General features: G+C 53.2%; 1 protein-coding gene across 1 annotated transcript in view; it reads left to right on the forward strand.

Annotated features, from left to right (window-relative positions):
- Window positions 1–6162: 6162 nt before the first annotated feature.
- Window positions 6163–20687, forward strand: part of PLEKHG4 (pleckstrin homology and RhoGEF domain containing G4) — a gene marked incomplete at both ends in the record, with an annotated part of 82887 nt that continues 68362 nt past the window's right edge. Inside the window, 3 exons of the mRNA XM_082005617.1 lie at window positions 6163–6325; window positions 11985–12079; window positions 18047–18244. Coding sequence (XP_081861743.1) covers window positions 6163–6325; window positions 11985–12079; window positions 18047–18244 — 456 coding nt within the window. The remainder of the gene's footprint in view (window positions 6326–11984; window positions 12080–18046; window positions 18245–20687) is intronic.

A 20687-nucleotide genomic window follows, 5' to 3' on the forward strand; every position in this document is an offset into this window, starting at 1 on the left:
CAGTCAAGAGGGGCTTTTTAACACCCACTGAAGTGCTGGCTACAGCTGTCTCCCATGTGCTTGTGCAGGAAATGGATCTACAATGCAGGAGAGGAGGGAAAATCTATTTTGTGATTTTTTTTTTTTTTTTTAAAAAAAAGCTAAGTTAGGATCCAGCCGTGAGTAAACAGCAGTGCGATGTTCCCCTTAGCGCGATGCCACGGCATAGGAAATCACGTCACTGCCTCCAACTGGGATGGGGGTGAGCTGAACTCGGGCTCTTCAGCCTGGAAATCCTTGATGGGGGAAGGATTTTTGAGCTGAGCTTTAGGCAGAGTGTAGAAAAGGGAGGAAGCGGTGCAAGGTTGGGCTTTAATCTGTTCTTGTGTGAGACAACCTGTTTCCCCTCTGCTTCTACAGATAAATACCTACAGCCATCAACTTTCCTGCATAGTGGTGGCTTGGGTACTTGTGGAGAGCTTTCAGTTGTCATCTCCACAAGCGAGCTGGCCGCTGCTCTGCAAAAAAGCTTGTGCTAAAGGTTGTATAGTTTGAGTAGGACCTGGATAGCGAGTGTTGGCTGTATGGTCTGGGAGCACCCGTCTCTGTCCCGAGTCAGAGGTGGAAGATGGGATAGGAACCAGGTATGAGCTCTGTGTGCTTATGTGGTGCCCTCCTCTGTTTATGGGGATGCTGCAGACTCTTGCATCAACCCCTGAAAGTGTCATTTTTCTTTTTCTGGCCCTCAAAAAGCTGGAATTAGGTCAAATCCCCTAATTCCAGCTAATTTACCTGCTATCCCAGAACTGAAGGAGAAGGCAACCTTGTGCTTCCAGGCCTGTGCAAGCCACCTGAAGGGGTGAGGAAAGCCAAAAGCTGTTCTCACCCTGGAGCTGCTGCCAGAGGTCTGGGTGCGGGAGACCGGACCAGTTCTGTAACAGTGTGGGGAGCAGGTTCTCAGCTCCTTCCCCTTCATCCCCATGGGCTCTCAGGTTGCCCCAGCCCTGCCTGGGTCCGCGTTACCCTTTGTCCCTGGGGAGCACAAGGTTTCAAAACATGAAGTAGCTCCTGGTTTGTGCAGGAGCCTGTGGAGCCCCTTCTAGCCCTGCAGCAGGCTTTCAAACAGGCTGTATGCCACTGGTCAGGGCTTTGGACTGCTGCTGGGGTAGCCTTGAATAGCCCAATCTTGGTAGCCAGGCTGCTTGGAGGCTCCAGATCCGTAGGGAGACTCCCAGCACCTACGGGAAGATGTTGCAAAGGTGTAGCCACGTTTGTGGGCTGGGAGATGTGCTTGAGGAATAGATGAAGGGCAAAGCTACTTTGCAAACGTAGCTTTGTGCAGACGGTGAAATCTGTGGTCAGAGGCTCTGTGGGGAATATGCCAGGTTCCTCATCCTCCTGCTATGAATATGAGGGGGAAAGAAAGGCTCTTCTGCACCTACAGACGAGGTCACAAATTCTTTTAGTTGTCGTGGATGACAACAACTGCCTGTGGTGGGTTGTTAAGACCCTTTGGCCCATTGGCAGGGAAGCTCTTCTTCACCCAGCTTGGGATTATCAACTGATCTCACCTGACATGGGCTGGAGGGTCTTGCCACTGTGGTGCACTGCAGGCAGTGCCCTGCTGCTGTCGAGAGAGGACACTAGCTGTCGGAGGCCATGGGGAAGCCTCTGCAAGCAAGGGCTGTTCGAATGACAAGCAGTGAACAGTGAGGCAGCTGCTCAGCTCTGGTCTGCTCTGTGTCACGTCTCCTTTTAGGATGACAGTCCTCTCTCTGCTTAAGGAAAGTAAACTGCATCCCTGCAGGGACTGTCATCCATCCTTGCTGCCCGCAGGAAACTCAACAGCACATCAAGCAGCTGGTGTATTGAATGGTTGGCTTCGGGACTGCTCAAACCCTTCTTTGCTGGTTGTGTCTGAAAACATGAGGCCATCATGTGCGATGGGTTTTAGGGCCAAATGTTGGCGGTCCTCCCTGGGAGAGGAGTACCTGAAGGTGTTCGTGAGCTGGACCAGCCTGAGTGGGCTCTGCTGCTGGCTTTGTGGAGCAGGGCTTGGGGAGGCTGTGGGGGCCTGCCCCTTGAGCCAAGGCAGCAGAGGTGTTTGGTAGCAGTCGCTCCAGGCAAGTACCCTGTGCTCCTCTGCTGAGCTTGTCCATGCAGGGGTCTGTCTTCCCTCCTGCTGCAGGTCCTCGTGTCCTGCTCAGTCACCCTTCCCCTTGGGATGGGTTGGTTTGTGTGACCTCTCCCTGCAGCGAGGATGGCCAGGTACCAGCACCGTGGCCTCCCTGATGGAGGGTCGCTCCCTGCCGAGGCTGCCGAGACTGCGCGCTGCTCAGCCAAGGCTGGGGAGGCAGCTGCTGGTCCAAAGTCCTCCTGCACCTCAGGTCCCCAGCTCTGGGGCTTTGCCTGTGTGTCACTTCCCGCCCCGCTTCCCGTTACACAAAGCCTTTGTGTGTCAGCAGATCCTGGGATGCCCCGCGGCACCTGCTTCTCCCCTCCCTCTCCGCCTCTCTGGCTCTGCCCTTTCCCGTTGTCACTTCTGTAGGCTGCTGCCTGCCTGTTTGGTGACCTTCCCCGCTGCTCGGGCAGTATTTTGGCCCCTGGCCATCTTAAACAATTAATGGAGGGGTGGAGAAACTTGCCATGTTAAATTACTTCCTCCTTTGGGAGGGGGTGAGGTCTCCACATTTCTTGCCTGACACCAATGCAGTTTGTCGCTGTTGCCTGAAGCGGTCACTGCCTCTCTCTTTTCCTTCTAGAAGTTAGAAAAACAGTCTTTCAGAGCACTTCTTGTTTTGTTTTGTATTTCTCAGCATTTTGCTTAACCTGCAGCGCTGCCTCGGGATCTTGCAGAGTGGCGAAACTTCTCTGGACTTGGAGAAAACCAAGCCAAGAGGAGGCGGAGGGAGGATTTTTCTGTAAACCTCTTTGGGAAGCTGGAGACCTTCTTGGGATGCCTGCCGTGGACTTGTTCTCCTCTAGCAGCTATTCAGATCTTCCCGGGCGAAGGCAGCTCCTTGCCATGGAGCATCTGCATTAAAGCAGGTCTGCGTGGAGGGCCAGGCGCGCTCTGAGGGACGCAGGTAGCAGCGATGCCGTAACCAGCAGCCTGCCAGCGTTGCTGGCTCTGCCTGCGTCCATAAGGTCCCCGCAGGGCTGGGGAACGCAGCACCCTGCGCTCGCTATGCCCCTCCGCCGTCTAGCGCTGGAGTTGGCTGTCAGAGAAACCTTCGAGGTCCCCTGCTCAGCCCCGGTAGTGTCATGAGTTAGATTAGTTGGAGCTGTGCTGGGGGCGGTGAGGGCTTGGATTACAGTCCAGAACTCAAAGTGCTTCGGTGGTTCACGTCGGAGGGGAGAGGAGACGCCCCGTCGCACACATGGAGGAAAAAGAGAAAAAACGCTGCCTTTGGAATTGAAGGGGAATAAAGGAGGCTGGGAACATGGTAAGGAAATCTCTGCGAAGGGCTCTCACCCTGGGTGCAAGCAGGGGTGCGCGGGATGGAGCTGCTATCGGGGCAGCCGGCCTGGAGCCAGCGCACGGCACTAATGCTGGGAGTGGGAAACGACTCTTCTGGCGCTTCCCGTTATTTGGACGGCATGCCGTGCCCTGGGGTGCCAGCCCTGGATGGTGGCTGCAGGGACACAGGGCTCCTGTTGGCACTGGTCCCCTCCATCAGGGGTACAGCCCTGGAGCAAGGGGCAGGTCAGGCAGGGCCCTGTCTTTCGGGCTGCCTGCATGGTGGGCTCTCCTCCTGCCCTCGCTCTTTGAAGGGGAGAGTACCAGCTTTTCTCCTGCCCTTCACTCAAGGGTTCAGAGAAACCCCTAGAGCTGGGTGGGAATCTCTCCCTTTCAGTGTCAAGTTCTGCACGTGGGGATCCTTGTTTGGGGAGGGGAGAGACTGGCAAGCCCAGACGAGCAGGAGAGCACCCCATCTCCCTCGGAGTGGCTGCAAGGGCAGCTCCCTGCCAGGTCCCACTGGCACTGCCCTGCAAACAGCGGTGCCCAGCCCTGTGGTGGCAGAGGCTAGAGGGATCACTAGCCCTGTGGCAAGATCCCACTGAGCACCAGTTTGGCTTCTGATGGTTTGTTCCTGGGGTCAGGCTTGGGGTCTGTGTGCCCAACAGCCCTAAATCTCCTGGACGTGTCCCGCTGTGTCGCGGGCTGCTTCTCCACAGCAGAGGAAACAAAGTCCATGAGGGGGACAAGCAGCTTGTGTTGCTGCTCTGCCTGGCAGTGACTTGCTCTTTCTTAAAAGTTCAGCTTCTGGGCTTGGAGAAGCTCTGCTTTCATTGAAGGAAGAGTTGCCCAACTTCTGGCTTCTGCAATCTGAGCTGAGCCCAGGCACCCATGTCTCCTCCCTCTGCCACCCTCCAGCTCCTCTGCTGAGGACCCGTGGCTCTCTGTACCCTCAGGTGCCTATGTCAGAGCTGTGGTGTGCTTTCCTCTCTCATCCTGCTGCAGAGGCCTGCAGGCATCTCGCTGCTTCCCCTTCCCCACTCCAGTCAGCAGAGCTCTTTCCCTCACCCCATGCCCAGTGTGTTCCTGGCAATTTTTGGTCTATGCTGGCTATTGTATGAAGTTGAAATCAAAGGAGAGCGGTGTTTGGGGCTGTGCGGGGTGGGTGCCATCCCTTGCAGTCCCATGGGCTGCGTTTTGCCATGGGGGCTGGAGCAGTGCTTGCGACACTCTGCTGTGGGAGACCTGGGGCAGAGACTGTCCGTGGCTATTCTGATCCTGCAAGCTGGAGGTGACTTTCTGATTCCCAAGTGCTTCATGCCCAGTTTGGGTCCTTCACCATGTTCTAGTGTGTGATGCAAAAGCTGTCTGAAGCAGAGGCCTTTGTATGGAGTGGTGTCATGGCAAGCCCAGGTGCCACGGTTGGGTTGTGGGCGTGCAAGGACCACACATCACTGCTGAGGAGGGATCGTGTGCCTCTCAGGTGCTGAGTTCAGACTGGGCAGCTGCAGGGAGCAGAAACTGGAGGCCAAGCTGCCACATACCCAGCAACGGGTGCTGGCCACGCTGCGGTCCATGGCAGGTGCCTGGTCTCAATATCATGGTAGACCAGTCTGTGTTTTGGGAGGTGTGATCTGTGAGCGGCCGAGTTGTGACTGTAGCCCCAAGCTATTCTGTTTGACTTGAGTTTTTGGTGTCCTGGTGAATCAACCAAACCCTGCAGGCAAAAGATTTGTATCTAAGTAAATACAGGTCGGTTGGTTGGCCTGTGTGAGACCTCTCCATGGCCTCTGGCAGTCCACAGTCCCACAGCTTTGCTCCTGATGGGAGTCGTTCTGTGTGAAGCAGGTGATTCTTCTTCACGGGGTGTCTGTCATGCTTGAGTGATATGGATGCTGCGGTGTGTGTTTGGGGACATAGGGTTGTTGCAGCCAAAGTGCCTGCTGCTTGGATGGGGTGCAGGAGATGCTCAAGGTGTACAGCCGGACCACAGTACGCCCCACTTCAGGAATAGTTTTCATCCAAGCGGGTGCAAAACCCTGTGCTTGGGTGGTTGCTGCTGCTCTTCAAGGGTAGCTGGGGCACCGTGGACCCAGCACATGAATTCAGCGAGGCTCCCGCAACTGTGCGTCTTGGACTTGCCTGGGCTGCTCCTCTCATGGTGGCATGCTCTGAAAGTCTCTAGTCATCACGCAGATGTGGAGAGCAGGGCCTGTGTGTATGACAAGATGTGCAAACGCTAGTGTCTTTTTGCAGAGAAGTTCAGGTGACACCACTGTGCTGGCAGGAGAGAGGATGGGTTTCAGCAGAAAATATAGTCTGTCTTTTATCCTCCAGTTATGTCTTCTCCTGGGGTGGGAAGGAAATGAGTCTGGGAATCACAAAGAGCTTTAAGCATTGGGAATCTTCTTTCTTTATTTCTGTGCCAAAGCCATGAGCAAGATGTTGGAACACAGACAAGGCCCAGAGATGTAATCCTGAGCACATGAAAGTGGTTTGAAAGCATCTTCTCTGGGGTAACAAGGATGACAACTTGTGCTTAATGCCCAGCTTCTTTTCAAAAATGCTGGGCAGGTGAACATGCTGTTCATCGTAGCAATGAAAGTAATGGCTAAATGCAGATGCCAGGCCAGCTGCATCTGTGCGTCTCCAAACATGCCCAGCATTCACCAAATGTGTTCTAGTACTGGTGGGGAATGCAAACAGCAAGCGCTTATGGTGAGATGCTGCAGGTGTCAAAGGAGGAACCTGCCTTGAGTGTTGGCACTTACCTTCTGAAAATCGGCATCCCACGGCATAACCACCTCTTGGCTGTGCCACTGGCTGCCTACACCCATGTGCAGTCAGCCCTGAAGGCACAGCTTGCTCACTGCACCCTGCTCCTTGGTGAGAAGTTAGTAGAAGACATCACAACGTGAGAGCCTTGTAAGCATCCTGCTGCTGCTTGGAAAAGATGGCCAGCCAGCATGTCTGCCTCTAAATACTAGAACAGAGTCCTGGCCCCTCAGCTCCCAGAGCCCAATTTTCTAGCTTCACCTTAAACGTAACTCTGTCGGTAGCTGAGCTGTGCAAAACTGAACCATCCTATAGACTGTGAGCATAGCCTAAAACTGAGCATTGGTGCTGAGTGTGGGTGGAAGTCACAGACAGAGGGGCTACAGGCCCCTTTAACAGAGCTGCAAAATCTCTGTTGAAACAGTGAAGGTGTCTTCTGCAGGGGCAATAAGCTCAACCCACCTGTGGGCACTCAATATCAGAGCACATTTTCTTCTTATTCCTGGTTCTCTACCCATGTGGGACTCCCTCTCCGTTCCTGTCCTGCACAGCTCAATGTAGCCAAGGTCTGAAAAACCAAGTAGTAGCACCAGGATTGGACGTGTTGCTGAGTGAGGAGCAATAAATAGCAAGGACAGCCTGCTAGGGTAAGCTGCCCATTTCTGGTGGTGGGATGCTCTGTGCTGTGTTTTCTACACCACTCGTGATACCTGGCTTGCAACTCCAAGAGTTGAATGGACGTGCCCTTGTTGGTTCTGAAGGTTTGACCGTGCTAATACCTCTCTGCCGCACAGAGTGCCTCATCTCTGTTGGTTGGCCTAGTCTTTCATTAAAAAAATGAACAAAAAAAATAGGGCCTTTCTTGTGGTTAAGTGCTCCTGGCTGGTTTCATACGTATCCCATTTTTTGCATCGCTGGACACCAAGTTGAAACTTTCAAGATCAAAGCAGCACAGAATGAATCTGAAAGTCTTTCTGTCTGCTCAAATTTACTCTCCTGCCATCAGTCTGGGGTGCCTAGGATGAACCCTTGCTCCAGCTGGTGTAACCAGCCATTGCTTTGAATGGAATCAAATGGCTCAGCTGAAGGGCAATGGGGACCAGCCAAAAACTTGCCTGTGCTCCTCCTGGATATCAGTGGATGTGGTAGAGGGGAGGCTTTGTGGGGCCCTATGGTCACCCCCAGTAGGATGCGATGCTGTGCTTTGCATGGTGCAGGGAAGAAAAGCTGCAGGAGTTCTGATGATCTGAGCTAGGTGTCCACCTTGAGCTTCGCAGCCTGCGTTAGGTGTGGCAGGAGACCGAGTTGCGAGGCTTCCTGAGCAGGTTCCTTCAGGAGGATACCTTCCCTGAGGCTGCCCGTCAAATTCCAGTGACTCCCAACAAAAATGTAGCGCTGCTCAGTCTCCAACGTGGTTAAAGGATGTGGATTATTTGCTGTCTGTTGTCATCTTTCTGAATATATTTACCTTTTGAACAAGGTCCTTCTCATACACTCAGGAGGCTGGTATGCAGACCCGTTAATGGATCAAGGGGAAAAATGCCTGTGGATGTATTCTCCTTTGTGTTTGGGCTTATAACCACCCACGTTTTGGCATACATCCCTTCTGTGCACAAAGATGTCTTTTAGAAATCGCTAGTTAAATCTCCACCCTCCTTTGATACGTATGGAAATAATGGGACATGTGAGACTGTTTTCTGTTTGAAAAAAATGCTATAAAGGGAGTAGCTTTAAAAGCCTGCGTTTACTCCTTTCTAACTCAGGAGCTTAGTCAAAGCAATGTCCTGAATTTATGACTGATTTACGTAGCTTTCCAGGAGACATGCATTTAGCGCTGTATCTGAATATGGGGGAAATGTTTTCATCCAACTGCAAGCCCCAGGCTTGGCTGCTCAGGGGCACGAGAGCCTGAGCATGCATGTGCCCGTTCCCCAGCAAGCTTGGAGTCTTGGAGGAAATCCGGGTCGCTCTGACCAGGAGCACTTCTCCCTGCGGGGCATAGACTGATGCTTCTTGCGGTGGCCCAGGGCTGAGCTGGCATAGCCATGGCCATCTCTGGGCTGCCTGCTCTGTCTTTCTGGCTCATCCTTCCTCACAGCCTCTTCTTCAGAGGTGGCGTCTCATTGCTGCTGCCAGCCGCTTTCTTGTATCAAAGGCGTGTGGGGATGTGCTGCTTCAGGGAAGGGTCCTTGTGCGCTTACTGTTTTCTCGTGCCATCAGCCAGCCCCTCCTGGAATTGCTATTCAGCTTCAGAGTGTTTTCTGTTCCCTGTAGACGTAGCAGGACTTGTATTTCATGAGCACATGGTAATACAGAGTGTTTAATGCCAAAAGAAACTACGGCTTATCTGTTAGGGGATACTGGGGCATAGAGTGTTACCTAGCTCCCACGTTGAGTCTGGGAGCTCTCTTTTAACTAAAATATGATCCTTTCTTAGCGGTGGCCACGCTTGATTATGGAGGTTGCAAGAGATGGAGAATCCACCAGTCCCCATGGGAGTCTGTCCAGCAGCTCGTGCACCTTGTAGAGGAAGGGGTGGGATCTGAACATGATCCAGCTGCAGCCTCAAGCTCGGAATGCATGCGAAGCTGGTCCATAAGTAATAATCTAAATGCTGACCCTGTGAAGATCGCTTCTGGCACTCATCAGCTGTCCTGCTGAAGGATTATCATTTTCTCTTTGAGCACAGGAGGCTGCCCATCTGTTGTGAGATGCCCACAGATGGGTGTCTGAACACGAGGTGCTGGCTAGGGCCTCATGCCTCTAACTAAAAGGTGTTAAAATGAGCTGACCTGTTTGGCTTACCCAGAGTATTTTATAGCTGGCTGGTATAAACAGATCTTTCATCTGCCTAGAGCGCCCTGTTATTTGGTAGGTGTTAGGCACAAATGGTAAGGGGTACAAGATGCTATGGCTCAGGTTGGTTTGTCAGAGGGATGTCAATGTCTGAAGCTGAGAGTGGAGCAAATACTGTAACTAATCATAAGATGAATAAGCTCAAGCAATTCTCTTGGGTAGCTGAAAGAAAGATTTTTAGTGCATTTCCTAGAAGAGCCCTGTAAAGAAAAGGACCCTGCTGTAATGTCTCAGGACTTGTCTTGTGTAGATGTGGCCTGGGAAGTTCTTGGCTCTGCCTGTGGTATCTGACGGGATTTAGCAAGCCTTGGCCGAGCCTGTTGTAGGAACATGACACTTTGTGGAGATCCCTGGCTGGACCATGGCCAGGTTGGTGCCCCAGCCAGGGCAGCCCGTGCCAGTCTGGTGGTGGGAGCGAAGAGGGGCGCAGCTCTGTCCTGGGGGGTCTCAGGGAAGCTTATGTGGCTAATGCTGGGCAGTGAAACCACGTCCACCATGCATTTACACTATTCCAGCATGAGTCTGTTGCTGGGAAGGGTATTTTAAAAGTACCCAAAGCTTTGCATCGCACCAAGTACAGCTTTGCTAATTGCATGGTTAGATCTATGCCCATTACAACTTAAAAAAATCTGTTCTTAGACAGTTATTTCAGATTAAGGCCTTAATCCCTTGGTTAAACTAAACCAAAATAAGCTGGTCTCCAGCTGTAGGATGGTGTTTTATACAGAGCTCTCTTCTCACATGCTTGCAGGCCCTCCTTTCAGCTGGAAGATGAAGGACAGGGCTTTGATCTGTTCTCTCAGATGTGCTTTAAACACCTGTATCACATCCCTGATCTACTGCTAATAGAAAGTCACAGACTTTTGGGAGCAGGTGCTCATTCCTTGCTCTGTGTGAGACCTACCTTCTGCTCAGTTCATTGAGAGCTCAGTTAGGAGCAGGACACGTCCCTGCGAGGAAAGGCTTATCTCCATTTCCCAGTTCTGCTCCTCTCTGGCTATAAGAGGACTTCCTTGGATCGTGGGTCAGCACTTCATCCCTGGTTTGGCCTCTCTAATCTTGTTCAGCACTTGTCAGCAGCTTTTCTGATGTGTTGGGTGTTGTGCGGACCTGCTCCAGCAAACCTGCAGGATGAAAACCTAAAAGAAAGGGTAGGGAGGAGTAACGTGAATGTCGAGCTCTAGTGGGAGGGAAGAGGTGCCGGACTGCTGCGTCTGAATGCACGTGATGCTGTTTTCTTTGAGAAGCCGTGTTTGGTGTCAGGCGATGCGACCAGCAGAGAGCTTGCTGGGCAAGCTGCTGCGCGTCTGGCTTCCCTTGGGGGCATGTGTAAGCAGAGGGCTGGTGAAGGCCCTGCTTCTCCAGGCGCACAGGCTTTCCTCCCCAAAGGACTGCACCAGGTTACATCTTTGGCAAGGATGAATATTGGGCTTTGGGTATGTTAAGAGCAGGTTTGCTGCTGGTGTTGCTCTATCAGACCCATGTAAACATCCTGCTCGGCTCTCGGGCAGGGGAGCAGACCCAGGTGCTGGTCGTGTTGCCAATGGCTGCATTTGCCCTCCTAAAGTGTGGTACAGAGCCAGGGATGTACCTGTACCGGTTGCTTCTGCTCTCTGCTATTCCCTGCCTTTTGCTCCAGCAGAAGGACAGCACTGGTGTAGCTCTGCACTAGCTCCAAAGCTCAAGGCTTGCAGGAGGTCACGCTTCACTTTCAAAGCAATCTAGAACGTCCCTCTTGAGTGAAAACAAACCAGTCCTGGACTGGTGGGGTGATCGCTCAGCTTTGGGCCTGCCTTTCCCTGGCTGAGCATGCCCAGACCGACAGCATGCACAGAAGTGGGACCTCGGAGCCGAAAAGCAAATACATCATTTTTCCCTTTGTTTAATTAAATGAGAGATCATGAGTTAATCGCTTCCAAGCGCTTGTTTTCCTGCGGTGCCTGGAATGATAATCCCGCACACTGCCCAGTAGGAGCTGCTTTGGCTGCTGCAGCCGCATCAACCCGGAGAAGGCTGGGGGAACAGAGGGAGGCATCTGGAAATGATTCTCTGAGCTCTGTCTGCGGAGCACCACTCCCTGCAAGGCTGTAGGAGCTGGTTTATCCACAGGCTGCGGAGCCGTCCTGCCTGTCCCAGCGGCAGGGGAGCCGAGCCGGGCTACAGCCGTGCCCTGCGCAAGGGATGCCATGGTGGCATGCAGGAGTTACAGACCGTGAGTGAAGCCGGTCTGAGTAGAGACTGTGAACACTTTCTTCCCAAGTGGAACTGGGTGCTGTGCTTTTCTCCCTGAAAAGCCTGAAACAATAGCCCAAAGAGCAGGTAGAGTCATTCCTGGTTATCTCACAGGAAGGTGGTGTAATTACAGCAGTGGGAATGCCTACCTCTATAGTTGCACCATTTAATAGTACATTATTTTAGTGAAAACGTCCAGAGGCAGGCAGGGTGCCGAAGGCAGGCGCCCTCCTCCCAGCCTCCCCCTGAGCCTCGGAGCGAGCAGCAGAGGGGGGGGAGCTGGCACTTGCTCTGGGAAGATTTTTCTCTCTTGAACTCATTGCCGCTGTGATTAGAGCGGCTCAGGAAATGAGGCTGGGAGGGTTCTCCTCCCTGCAGAAATGGAGTGGGAAATCTCAAATTTTGTCAGAAAAACAAGCCTTGTTCTTAGCCAAAGACCTTTTTGAATGGAGAAACGTCTCGTTTTTAAAGGCAAAGCGGCCTGGCTTTCGCTTTTGTGTCAGAAAGTGGAAAGGCTTCGTGGAAAGCCCAGAGGTCTGTTTTTACTGGAAATGAGGTTTCTCACGTCAGCCGAGAGCTGGGCAGCCCCAGCCAAGCGGCGCAGCATGGCAGCCTTCGCTGGTGGAGGGACCAGCTAACCCGGCCCCGCTCAGCGCCCTCAGTGTGCTCCTTTTTCGCCCAGTCCCAAAGCTGGCTGGGGGCCATGGGCAGGCGCTGCACTGCTTGGAGCTCTGCCTCTTCCTGGCTTCGCTCTTCTTCCTACTTTCCAGCTCTGGGGTGCGGGAAGGTTGGGTTGTCTCTCCTCCCCTCACCTTTGCGGACTCTGGTCTGCCCTGTCCTGCCTTCACGCTGTCCATCGGAAAGTGGGAGCGTGCAGGACGTGGCCAGGCTCTGGGCAGCCGGCAGAAGGAGGGCAAAGTTGCAGGAGCTCCTGGCAAGACCTCCCCGCTGAGCGGGAGCCGAGACACTTGGTGACTCAGAGCTGGGTGTACCACGGGCACCGCTCGCTGTGCTCGCAGCCTCTCAGGCGCTGCTCCACCGCCCAGCTATGCTCCGCGCTCTGCCAAGCCACGGCGAGTGCTGGATTTAACTAGGGCACGTTGGGATATGTAGTAGTATTCTTTGGATGCTGAGATGGGGGTCTAGGTTTCTCAGAGCAGAGCTGCAGATCCTTTAGCTAAATTCCTGCTGCAAGATGAATCCTCAGCATGTTACATGGGCTAGCACATCCCGCTAGAAAGGAGTGGTGTCTGCCATAAGTCACGGGTTAGTCAAACAGTTAGCCTGGCCTCACCATGCTGATGGTTTTTAGGAGTCTTCAGACACTGTGCCTCTTCTTCATGATCTCCTTGACCAAGCCTCAGCATTTTGTAGGCAAAGTTCTTGAGCAAGAGACTGACTTCTCAGCAAGGTGCTTGAGTGAGTGGCAGAGAAAATTCTGCCGAGGCTTTGTGGGTCCAGCGGCATTGCAGCCCTTCCCCTCCCCGACTTGTGTTGTCCCGAGCCACTTGGGTTGCTGTCCCAGGCGCTTGCTGAGACAGTGTGTGTATTCTGATGCTGTGCAACGTGTGCAGCCCTGGGAGTCTTCTCTCTGCTATCCAGGCAGGCCAATTTCATTCTCCAAACCTGTAGGAGGCTCTCCAGCATCCAGCCTTAACCGGTGAGCAGCAGGTCCCAAAGAGGAAGAAGCTAAGTCCTGAGTCAGAGAGAAATGTAGCATGGCAGGAGTTCCCAGTGGCAGGAGGTGCTACATAGCTGTCTCTGTGCCCACAAAGGTAGGCAGAAAATTCAATCGGTGCACCTAGAAGAGCCCAAAAAGCTCCTGGTTACTCCAGATGCCTCTTGATAGGTTCCTCTCCCACCCTGCAGCAGCTGCTTGCACCAGGAGAGGTAGACACATTCCCTGAGCAGGGTTGTAACTGATGCTGGGCTCCTTTTCCTGCTGTCTGCTTGTTAGTCTTGGCTTGGGGATTTTGCCCAGGTGCTCGTAACCTCATCTCTCCCTGACTCCTGGTTCTTGCTGCAGTTTGTGATGTGGGGAATGGGTCTTAGGGCTGAGCAGCAGAGCTTTGCCACAGCAGCCTTTATCCCTCTATTCATTTCACGGCATCTGTGGCTCCCATTATATGGGCAGAGCGGGGTATGCTGCCCATGGGGGTCTTCCCCCATTCAGACCCCAGCTTTCCACCAGTTGTGAAGCCCTCCTGGGCTCTCCCTGCTCCTCTGCCCTCTCGGGTGGGACCACATTGGGTTGTTTCCATCACGCGGCTCTGCCCACGGAGCTGTGCTCCAGCCCCTGCCACCAGCAGCCAGCTCCCAGCTGAGGAGCGGTGAAAGCCGGTATGGCCGGACATGACCTTAACCTGGGCTTTATTTAGCGCCTTGATTTATAGAGGAGTTATTTTAAAAGCGTGTTTCTCTTTTGGGAGGTGTGGTGAGCATGTGGCTGAGCAATGACAGTGAGCTGGAGTTCATAGGTCCTCCTGTGTTACCCACAAAGAAGCATTTGTGTCCCAAGACACGATTTGCTTGGGGAGATGCTCTCTGGCTTGGTTGGAACATGCTCCTGTTTGCCTTTGTGCTGGGTGACTGAAAAGGAGCGAGTGTCCAGGACCCTTCCTGTGAGGGGCATGTGGCAATAATGTTGGAGTAAGGGAAGCCCGAGCCTTGCAGTCCCTGGCAGGGGATGATTTCTCCAGGAGGCTTCTGTGATAGGCTCTGCCAGTTCTTGCGGGCCATTGTGGGCTGGCTGTGCAGGCAGTCATGGGCTGAGGTGGAAGTGTGCCAGGGCCTGAATGCCCTCTCCTTGGCTCCTTGCTGGGTTTAGTGTGTTCTCCTCTTTAGGCACTGTCCCCCTGTCCTGGGTCACAGAGGTTTCTCCTTGTGCTGCTGGGTGTTGCATCACCTGCTTGAGATAAGGGATGCGGTTTGTAGGTCGGATGGGCTCTAGACCTCAGGTTTATCAGCCCCTTGCTGTCTTGAGCTGGTTTGTATGAGCTCCCCATGTCTCCAAACCACGGCTCCTCCACACGTGTGTGAGGCTGGCCGTCTGCGCTCCAGCATTAAAGACCACGTGGCCTCTCACAGCCCTTGCTGAGGCCCTTTCCTCAGGCCACTCTGCAATCGGAGAAGCTAATTAGTACAAATAAGCAGCCTCATCCCCAGGACTGTGAGCTGGTTTAATGAGTCCACGATTGGAGGCAAATCTGCTGCTGTTGCAGACTCCAAGCTCAACCATGTTTCACCCTCTGCGTTTCAAGGTGCCTTCTGAAGCTCTGCCACGCTTCACCCTCTGCCCAGGCAGGACCCTTCCCTGGGAGACCACCTTGGGTGGGTGGGAGCACTGAAAAGTGGTGTTGCCTCTGCGTTCATCCGCAGCACGTGGAGGCTGCGTCCATCGTCATTCTGCAGCTGCCCAAAGATGCTGGTGCTATAATCACGTGCAGCACAATGTAGGAATTTGTTCCCACACTGGGGGCTTTTTGTATGGAATTAACAGAGAGACTGGTGAAAACATCTCCTTTTTCTACTGCATGGTAGGGGTTGGAAAGCTTTTCTCTGTCCCTTCAAAGCCTGCACAGCCATCACAGCTCTGTGGTATAGTCCAGCCAGAAAGAGATAAAGCCTCTGAGCTAAGGTGTGCACTGTTAGCACTGAACTCTGCAATGGCTACAGGCTATGGTTAGTCTGTATTTTACGAAAGGAAGGTTTATTTTAACCATATAAAGGATTTTTGATTCAGTGCCAATGTTAATAATTGTCTTGTGAAGGCTTTGCTAAGGCAGCAGGAATGGTGTGAGAACCTTAGAGCAATGCACTCACTCATGTGCAAATATTTTAACTTCTTTGTTTTGTTTGCAATAGTAAACTTAACCAATTGCAGGGGGGGTGTTGATATCGGAAAGAATTTTGCTCAAGCAGGGGAAGAGGTATGGGGCAGAAGACAGCACAGAAACAACCCCCAAGCTGGTTGTGAGGTATATTTGAACCTGCTGAGGGTCAGATGGAAATTGTTTTCAAATGCTGCTGTGAGAGTGCCCAAGCACTTGGCTGGGCTCCCTGTGGTGGCCGGTGCCGGGTGGGAGAGCATCTGTGTGAAGGCCAGCTTTGCCTGCCAAGGGCACGGACCCTTTCTAGGACAGGTTGGCATTGACTGGAGCTGCACGTGCCTTCAGCTGGCTGCGCTTGGCCTCTCGCTGTCATTTCACAAGAGCGCAGGAGAGGAACGAAGTGTGATGTTCGGAGCATTATGTCAATATTTAGCAATATTAGGTGGATGTCTAATGGTGAGAGGCTTCAATTTGGTCTTGGTACCCATCTCCCTACCCTACAGCCCTCTCCGTGCCCTTTTTAGCAGGTCCAGGGTACTATGTAAAGGGAATGTTTCCTATTTAGGCTGTCTTCTCGGGTCTGTACAACTCATCCCACAGTTCCTATCAGTGTGCTTTCTCTTCTTGTATTTCCTGAACGCTGCGTGGGGATAGTCTTGACCAGAACTGTGCAGAGAGCTGCAGGCTGCTGCACAGAGCAGGCTGTCAGCTCTTGGCAGTTTTCTCTTGACCTCCACAATATCTAGTGGAAGATTTTCTCTGAAGACCTGTTCCTGCAGAGAAGGAAGTGCCTGGGAACTACCAGGCTTTTAATTTCAATTAATGGAATAAAAGCTGAGGCTTTATATCGTTCTTTTCTGAGTGGAAAGAAATTTGTTTAAAAACAGCCTTCTCCTCCCATTTAGGATTGGGGTTAAATGCTTGGTCCTAGCATTCAATGCTTGGAAGTGTGCACACAGGGCTCCTGCTTTTTGAGTCCTTGGGTTAAGAATATGAAAAATAGCTCCTTAACCTCTGTTTATCTGGTTGCGTTGACCTTGAGGGGTATTGCAGGAGGCAGCTGGTCTCTCAGAAGAGCTGCAAACACTTCAGGAGCCTGCTGCCATTCAGCCTTGCTTGTTGCTGACACCAGGAGAAACAGAAGAAATAACAAAGCAGTGCCGTGCCACAGGCAGCGTGTGGTTTGCCCGTCACCTGCGTCCTGCCAGCTCGGCACGGGCAGGGATTGTGGAGGCATTGCTTGGGTGTCCTCATCTCTCCCGTACAATCCCGCAGGCTGTCCTACGAGAAGGCTTTACAGCAGAGCAGGGTGTTTATATTGTGCTTAAAACACCCAACGTTCTAAAGGAGGAATTTAAAGATGGTTGAGTTGCGAGAGGTGGGAAGGCTTGTGTGAGGAGCATCATCTCTGCTCAGGCTTGCTCGGAGACTCGTGTTTTCTCAAGCCAGCAGCGGTATCTGGAGCGATGAACACGTGCTCCCTTGGAGTGGAAGAAGTGAAACGGTTTGCGTCCTCCTGGTCCCTTCATCCTACTCGCTCCCCTGTGGCGGCATAAGCTGTTGTGGCGCTGCTTTGTTTAACCTTCTCTCCCAATCTTGCTGTGGGACTGAGGTATGTTTTCAGGCATGTCCATGCAGCTGTTCCTGTTCTGCAGGAGGCTCTAAGGCTTCTGGGCCAGCGGCTGAAATGCTTCCCTTGTCTCTAGCGAAGGGAGGTGGATTTAGATCAGCTGAGGATCTGGCCAGACACCTGAGTAAACTTTCATTTGGTTTTGTAGCAAAGCTCACTCCCACTGGCTGTAAGTTAGCCAGAGGGGTCCCCTCTAAAATAGAAAGGAAAGGAGGGGTCCTGAGCGTCTCTCCAGATGTGTACAGACTTTTTTTATTATTATTTTTTGGCAAGCTGTCTTGATTTACACCCGTGTAATAGATCAGAACTTGGCCTCTAGCACTGGAATTGGTCCTGATGCCATGGGCAGGCTGTGGCTGGCAGGCTCTCCCGAATGAAGTAGGGAAGCCATTGCCTCTTATTGCCGGGCAGCAAACGGGTGGCAGATGCCCCATCCCTGGAAACATTCCAGGTCAGGTTGGACGGGGCTCTGAGCAACCTGCTCTAGTTGAAGATGTCCCTGCTCACTGCACGGGGGGGTGTGGACTAGATGGCCTTGAAAGGTCCCTTGCGACCCAAACTGTTCTATGGTTCTGTGATCCTACATATCGTTGTGTGTGCTCAGGCACCAAAGGCCACCCTGTTCACACACCGGCTGCAGATCCTCTCGTGAGGCATCTCGCTGCAGAAAACTCCTGGCTCCTGGAGTGAGAGGCAAACAGCTTTGAATAATGGGGAATTGCACTGGTGAGCAGCTTTCCCTGCTACCAAACAGCTCTGGCAGCTTATCCTGTGCAGGGACTTCAGAGCACAGCAGGTTGAGGAGCTTCAGCCCAACTGTTGCCCCTGCAACTCCCCTTAGCCCACTGAGGAGCATAACACTGGGCTTTAACGTACCCAAGTGCTGGCCGGCTTCTCCAGCCCTGAAACACAGGGCCTGCCGATCCATCCACCCCATGATACTCTCGCTCGCTCGCACGCGCTCACGTGCTGCGGTAATGGTTTAATAGCAGCCCCACCCAGCGCAGTCAGGAGAAGGACTTGCTGCGTAAGCAAAAGCTGGGAAATCTCGCCGCTGTGCACAGTGCGCTCCAAGCGCTCCGCTTGCGTTTTGGGAGAGCTTTTTTTTTTTTCTTCTTTACCTGGAATTCACCGGTGCCAAAAGAAACTAGGAAGGACAGCACTTTGCTCCTTTGATCCTCTCTCCTCCTGCATTTGGAGATGGCTGCGCTCCTGGGTGTAGGGCTCGTCAGGGCACCGGGGTGTATCGTGCCATGGTACCGCTAACGCTTTCTCTCTTGGCAGGACTCGGAGTCGCTGGACGGTTGCATTCAGAGTACGTTATCAGCGCTCTACCCTCCGTTTGAGGCTACCGCAGCCACTGTTCTGTGCCAAGTTTTTGATGTGGTGGAGAAGACGTACCGTGGGGATGGACTGCGCTACCTCATAGACTTCCTGATTCCAGCCAAGCACATCCTGCAGTGCGTTCAGCAGGATGCCTGTGTGAGTACATCATGCTCTCTAAGGCCTGCGATGGCTTTCTTGGAGAGCTTTCTTTCTACTCTCATATGTAAAACGGCTTGCGTGTGTACGGCAGCCTAGGTTGGGAGGGCAGACAGACAACTGGGAAACAGTTGAGAAATTATCAAAGCTTAACTGTGCAGAGATCAGAGGTGGAGCAGTGCCTTCACCTTCCATAGCTAGGAACACTGAACAGAAGGCTTAAGGGATTCAGAGGAAGAAGTTTAGCGAAGCGTTTTTTTGGATATGGCTGACTCGGGTGGCTTCTAACCCCAGCCGTTCCCTGGCCCTGTGGACAAAGCTGTCGGGCTCCCACCGCTGGCAGGAGGATGTGCGGGGCAAAATGCTGCCAGTCAGTGTTTTTCCCAGAACTCCAGCTCCCCTTTGGCTGCTGGAATGGTCGCAAGGCTCAGTAGCCCCGAGGAGTCACGTTACATTTACTGCCAGAACGAGTCCAAGATTAACGTGCTTGACTATTGGGAGTCGAAATGTTAGAAACGATGAGTCAAATGCCTCAATCACAAACTTGGCTCAAAGTCTGCAAGATGGAGGGAAAAAAAAACCAACAAAAAAAACCCCCAACAATCTAAAACTAGGGTTTGTTCTAGCCTTTCTAGGCTAGAACGTGTGGCCAGGCTTTCAACAGAAGTCCTCGCGGTGGAGGGCAAGGAATGTCTGGAAGGAGGAAAAATATTAAATAGAAGCCGAAATACTCAGTTACTCATTTGTCTCAAGGAGGTGAAATGCTGGGGGCGAAACACCCATCACAATCCACGGATCCACATAACAACCCTTGGGCGCTGGTCGCCTTGCAAGTGTGTTGGTGCAGTGTTTGTCCCGCCACGTTGTCGCCAGCCGCGTGTTTTGTGAGCCCAGGAAGATCCCAGGTTGTGCATGAGGGTTTTGGGGGAGCTGCGCTCTCTCACCCTGAACGCTTGAATAGGAATTATTCTATCGGTCTGTCCAGCTGCAGTTTCTAAGTTGATGGTGCACAAAGTGTTTTTTCCCCTTTAAAGAAACAAAAGGCTTTTCGTTTGTACGAACCGGTAATTATTGCAAGACGTTTCATGGCCCTTCCCCAAACCGCCTCCCTTGCTGAAGGAGGCAAGGTAGCAATTTCCCCGCTCCCTGACATCTCGGCAGCTTCCGAGTGCTCGGCCGTGCCCTGGGCAAGGTGAGGTGGTGGCGGGGAGGGAAGGAAGCAGCCTGGCTTGCGAGCGGAGCTCGATGCGGCCCTCTGCCCCTCACGGGGAGCTGGGTGATGGGGTGACCCAGAGGAAGGGTGCTTGCGCGAGGGGGTCTGCGGGGCTGGCCCTCCCTGGGTGGCCGGGCAGGGGCTGGTGGGGCCACGCACCCACCACAGGCCATGGCTGCCCTCGCGTGTGGGGGGGACAGGGGTGTGGTGGCAGGGAGGGCCTTGTGCTGCCCAGCAGCCAATGGGAGGACAGCTGAGGCTGCAGCAGCCAATAGGAGCATAGGGCTGCCTTGATGGGCATGGTGGCATTGGCTGAGCTGGAGGCTGTCAGAGCAGGCGGCCCTGAGGTGGGAGGGTGGTGGGCCCTGAGGTGGGAGGGTGGTGGGCCCTGGGGGTCCCTGAGGCAGGACAAGTGAGGGTGGTGGGCCTGGAGGAGCTCAGAGTGCTGGTGGCCCTCGGAGGCTGGCCTGGAGCATGGGCCCAGGAGACATGGAGGCAAGGGTGGTGGCTGAGGCCTCCTGTTGGAGGGGGAGACCAGCGTGGTGGGGCTGTCCTACACATGCGGCACCGCAAAGGTGGGGCAGGAGCTGTGCTTGGAGCCACCCTCCTGTCACAGGCCTAGGTATGGGGAGGGCTTGGGGCCTGCTTGGCACTCCCTGGCCTGCCCAGTAGCCACAAGGTAGTGGGGCTGGTGGGGCAGCCGCCTTCAGTGAGGGCTGCCCCCATTAGGTATGGGGGGGGAGCTTTTGCTGAGGTCTGAAATGGCTGGGAGAGTGGGCAGCGAGAGGCAGAGTGCAGGCACAGGCCTCTTGGAGCACAGCTGGACACCCTGAGCCTTTCCTCCTTGCTTGTGACCCTTTCTGGCCTTGACTTGTGGCTCTGTACTTCCAGAGTGGCAATACAAGGATATCAAGGGGAGCTCTAGGTACCTTGTACTGTGTTTAGAGGTGGGCCCAGGCTATTCCATATTTTAATTAGAAGTCTGCTTGTTTGAGTTTTTATTGCTGAAAGTTACTTCTTTCACTTGTGGACTCCTCTCCCCAAACCTCCACTGTGTGCCCCTCCTTTTGTCTTCACTGTGTGGAATCACAGGACTATTTCTTGTTTCTTGTTCTTTAAAAGTTTTGTCTGCCTTTTCGAGAGTCTAAACAAAAGCAATGTTTCCTCCTTAGTTTGTAGTCCATGTGTGCTTTTCCTAAACAAAGAGAGAAGTAACTCCTGTCTGAATGA

The sequence above is a fragment of the Phaethon aethereus genome, assembly GCF_964289735.1.
Source record: "Phaethon aethereus genome assembly, chromosome: 13".
NCBI classification, from domain to species: Eukaryota; Metazoa; Chordata; class Aves; order Phaethontiformes; family Phaethontidae; genus Phaethon; species Phaethon aethereus.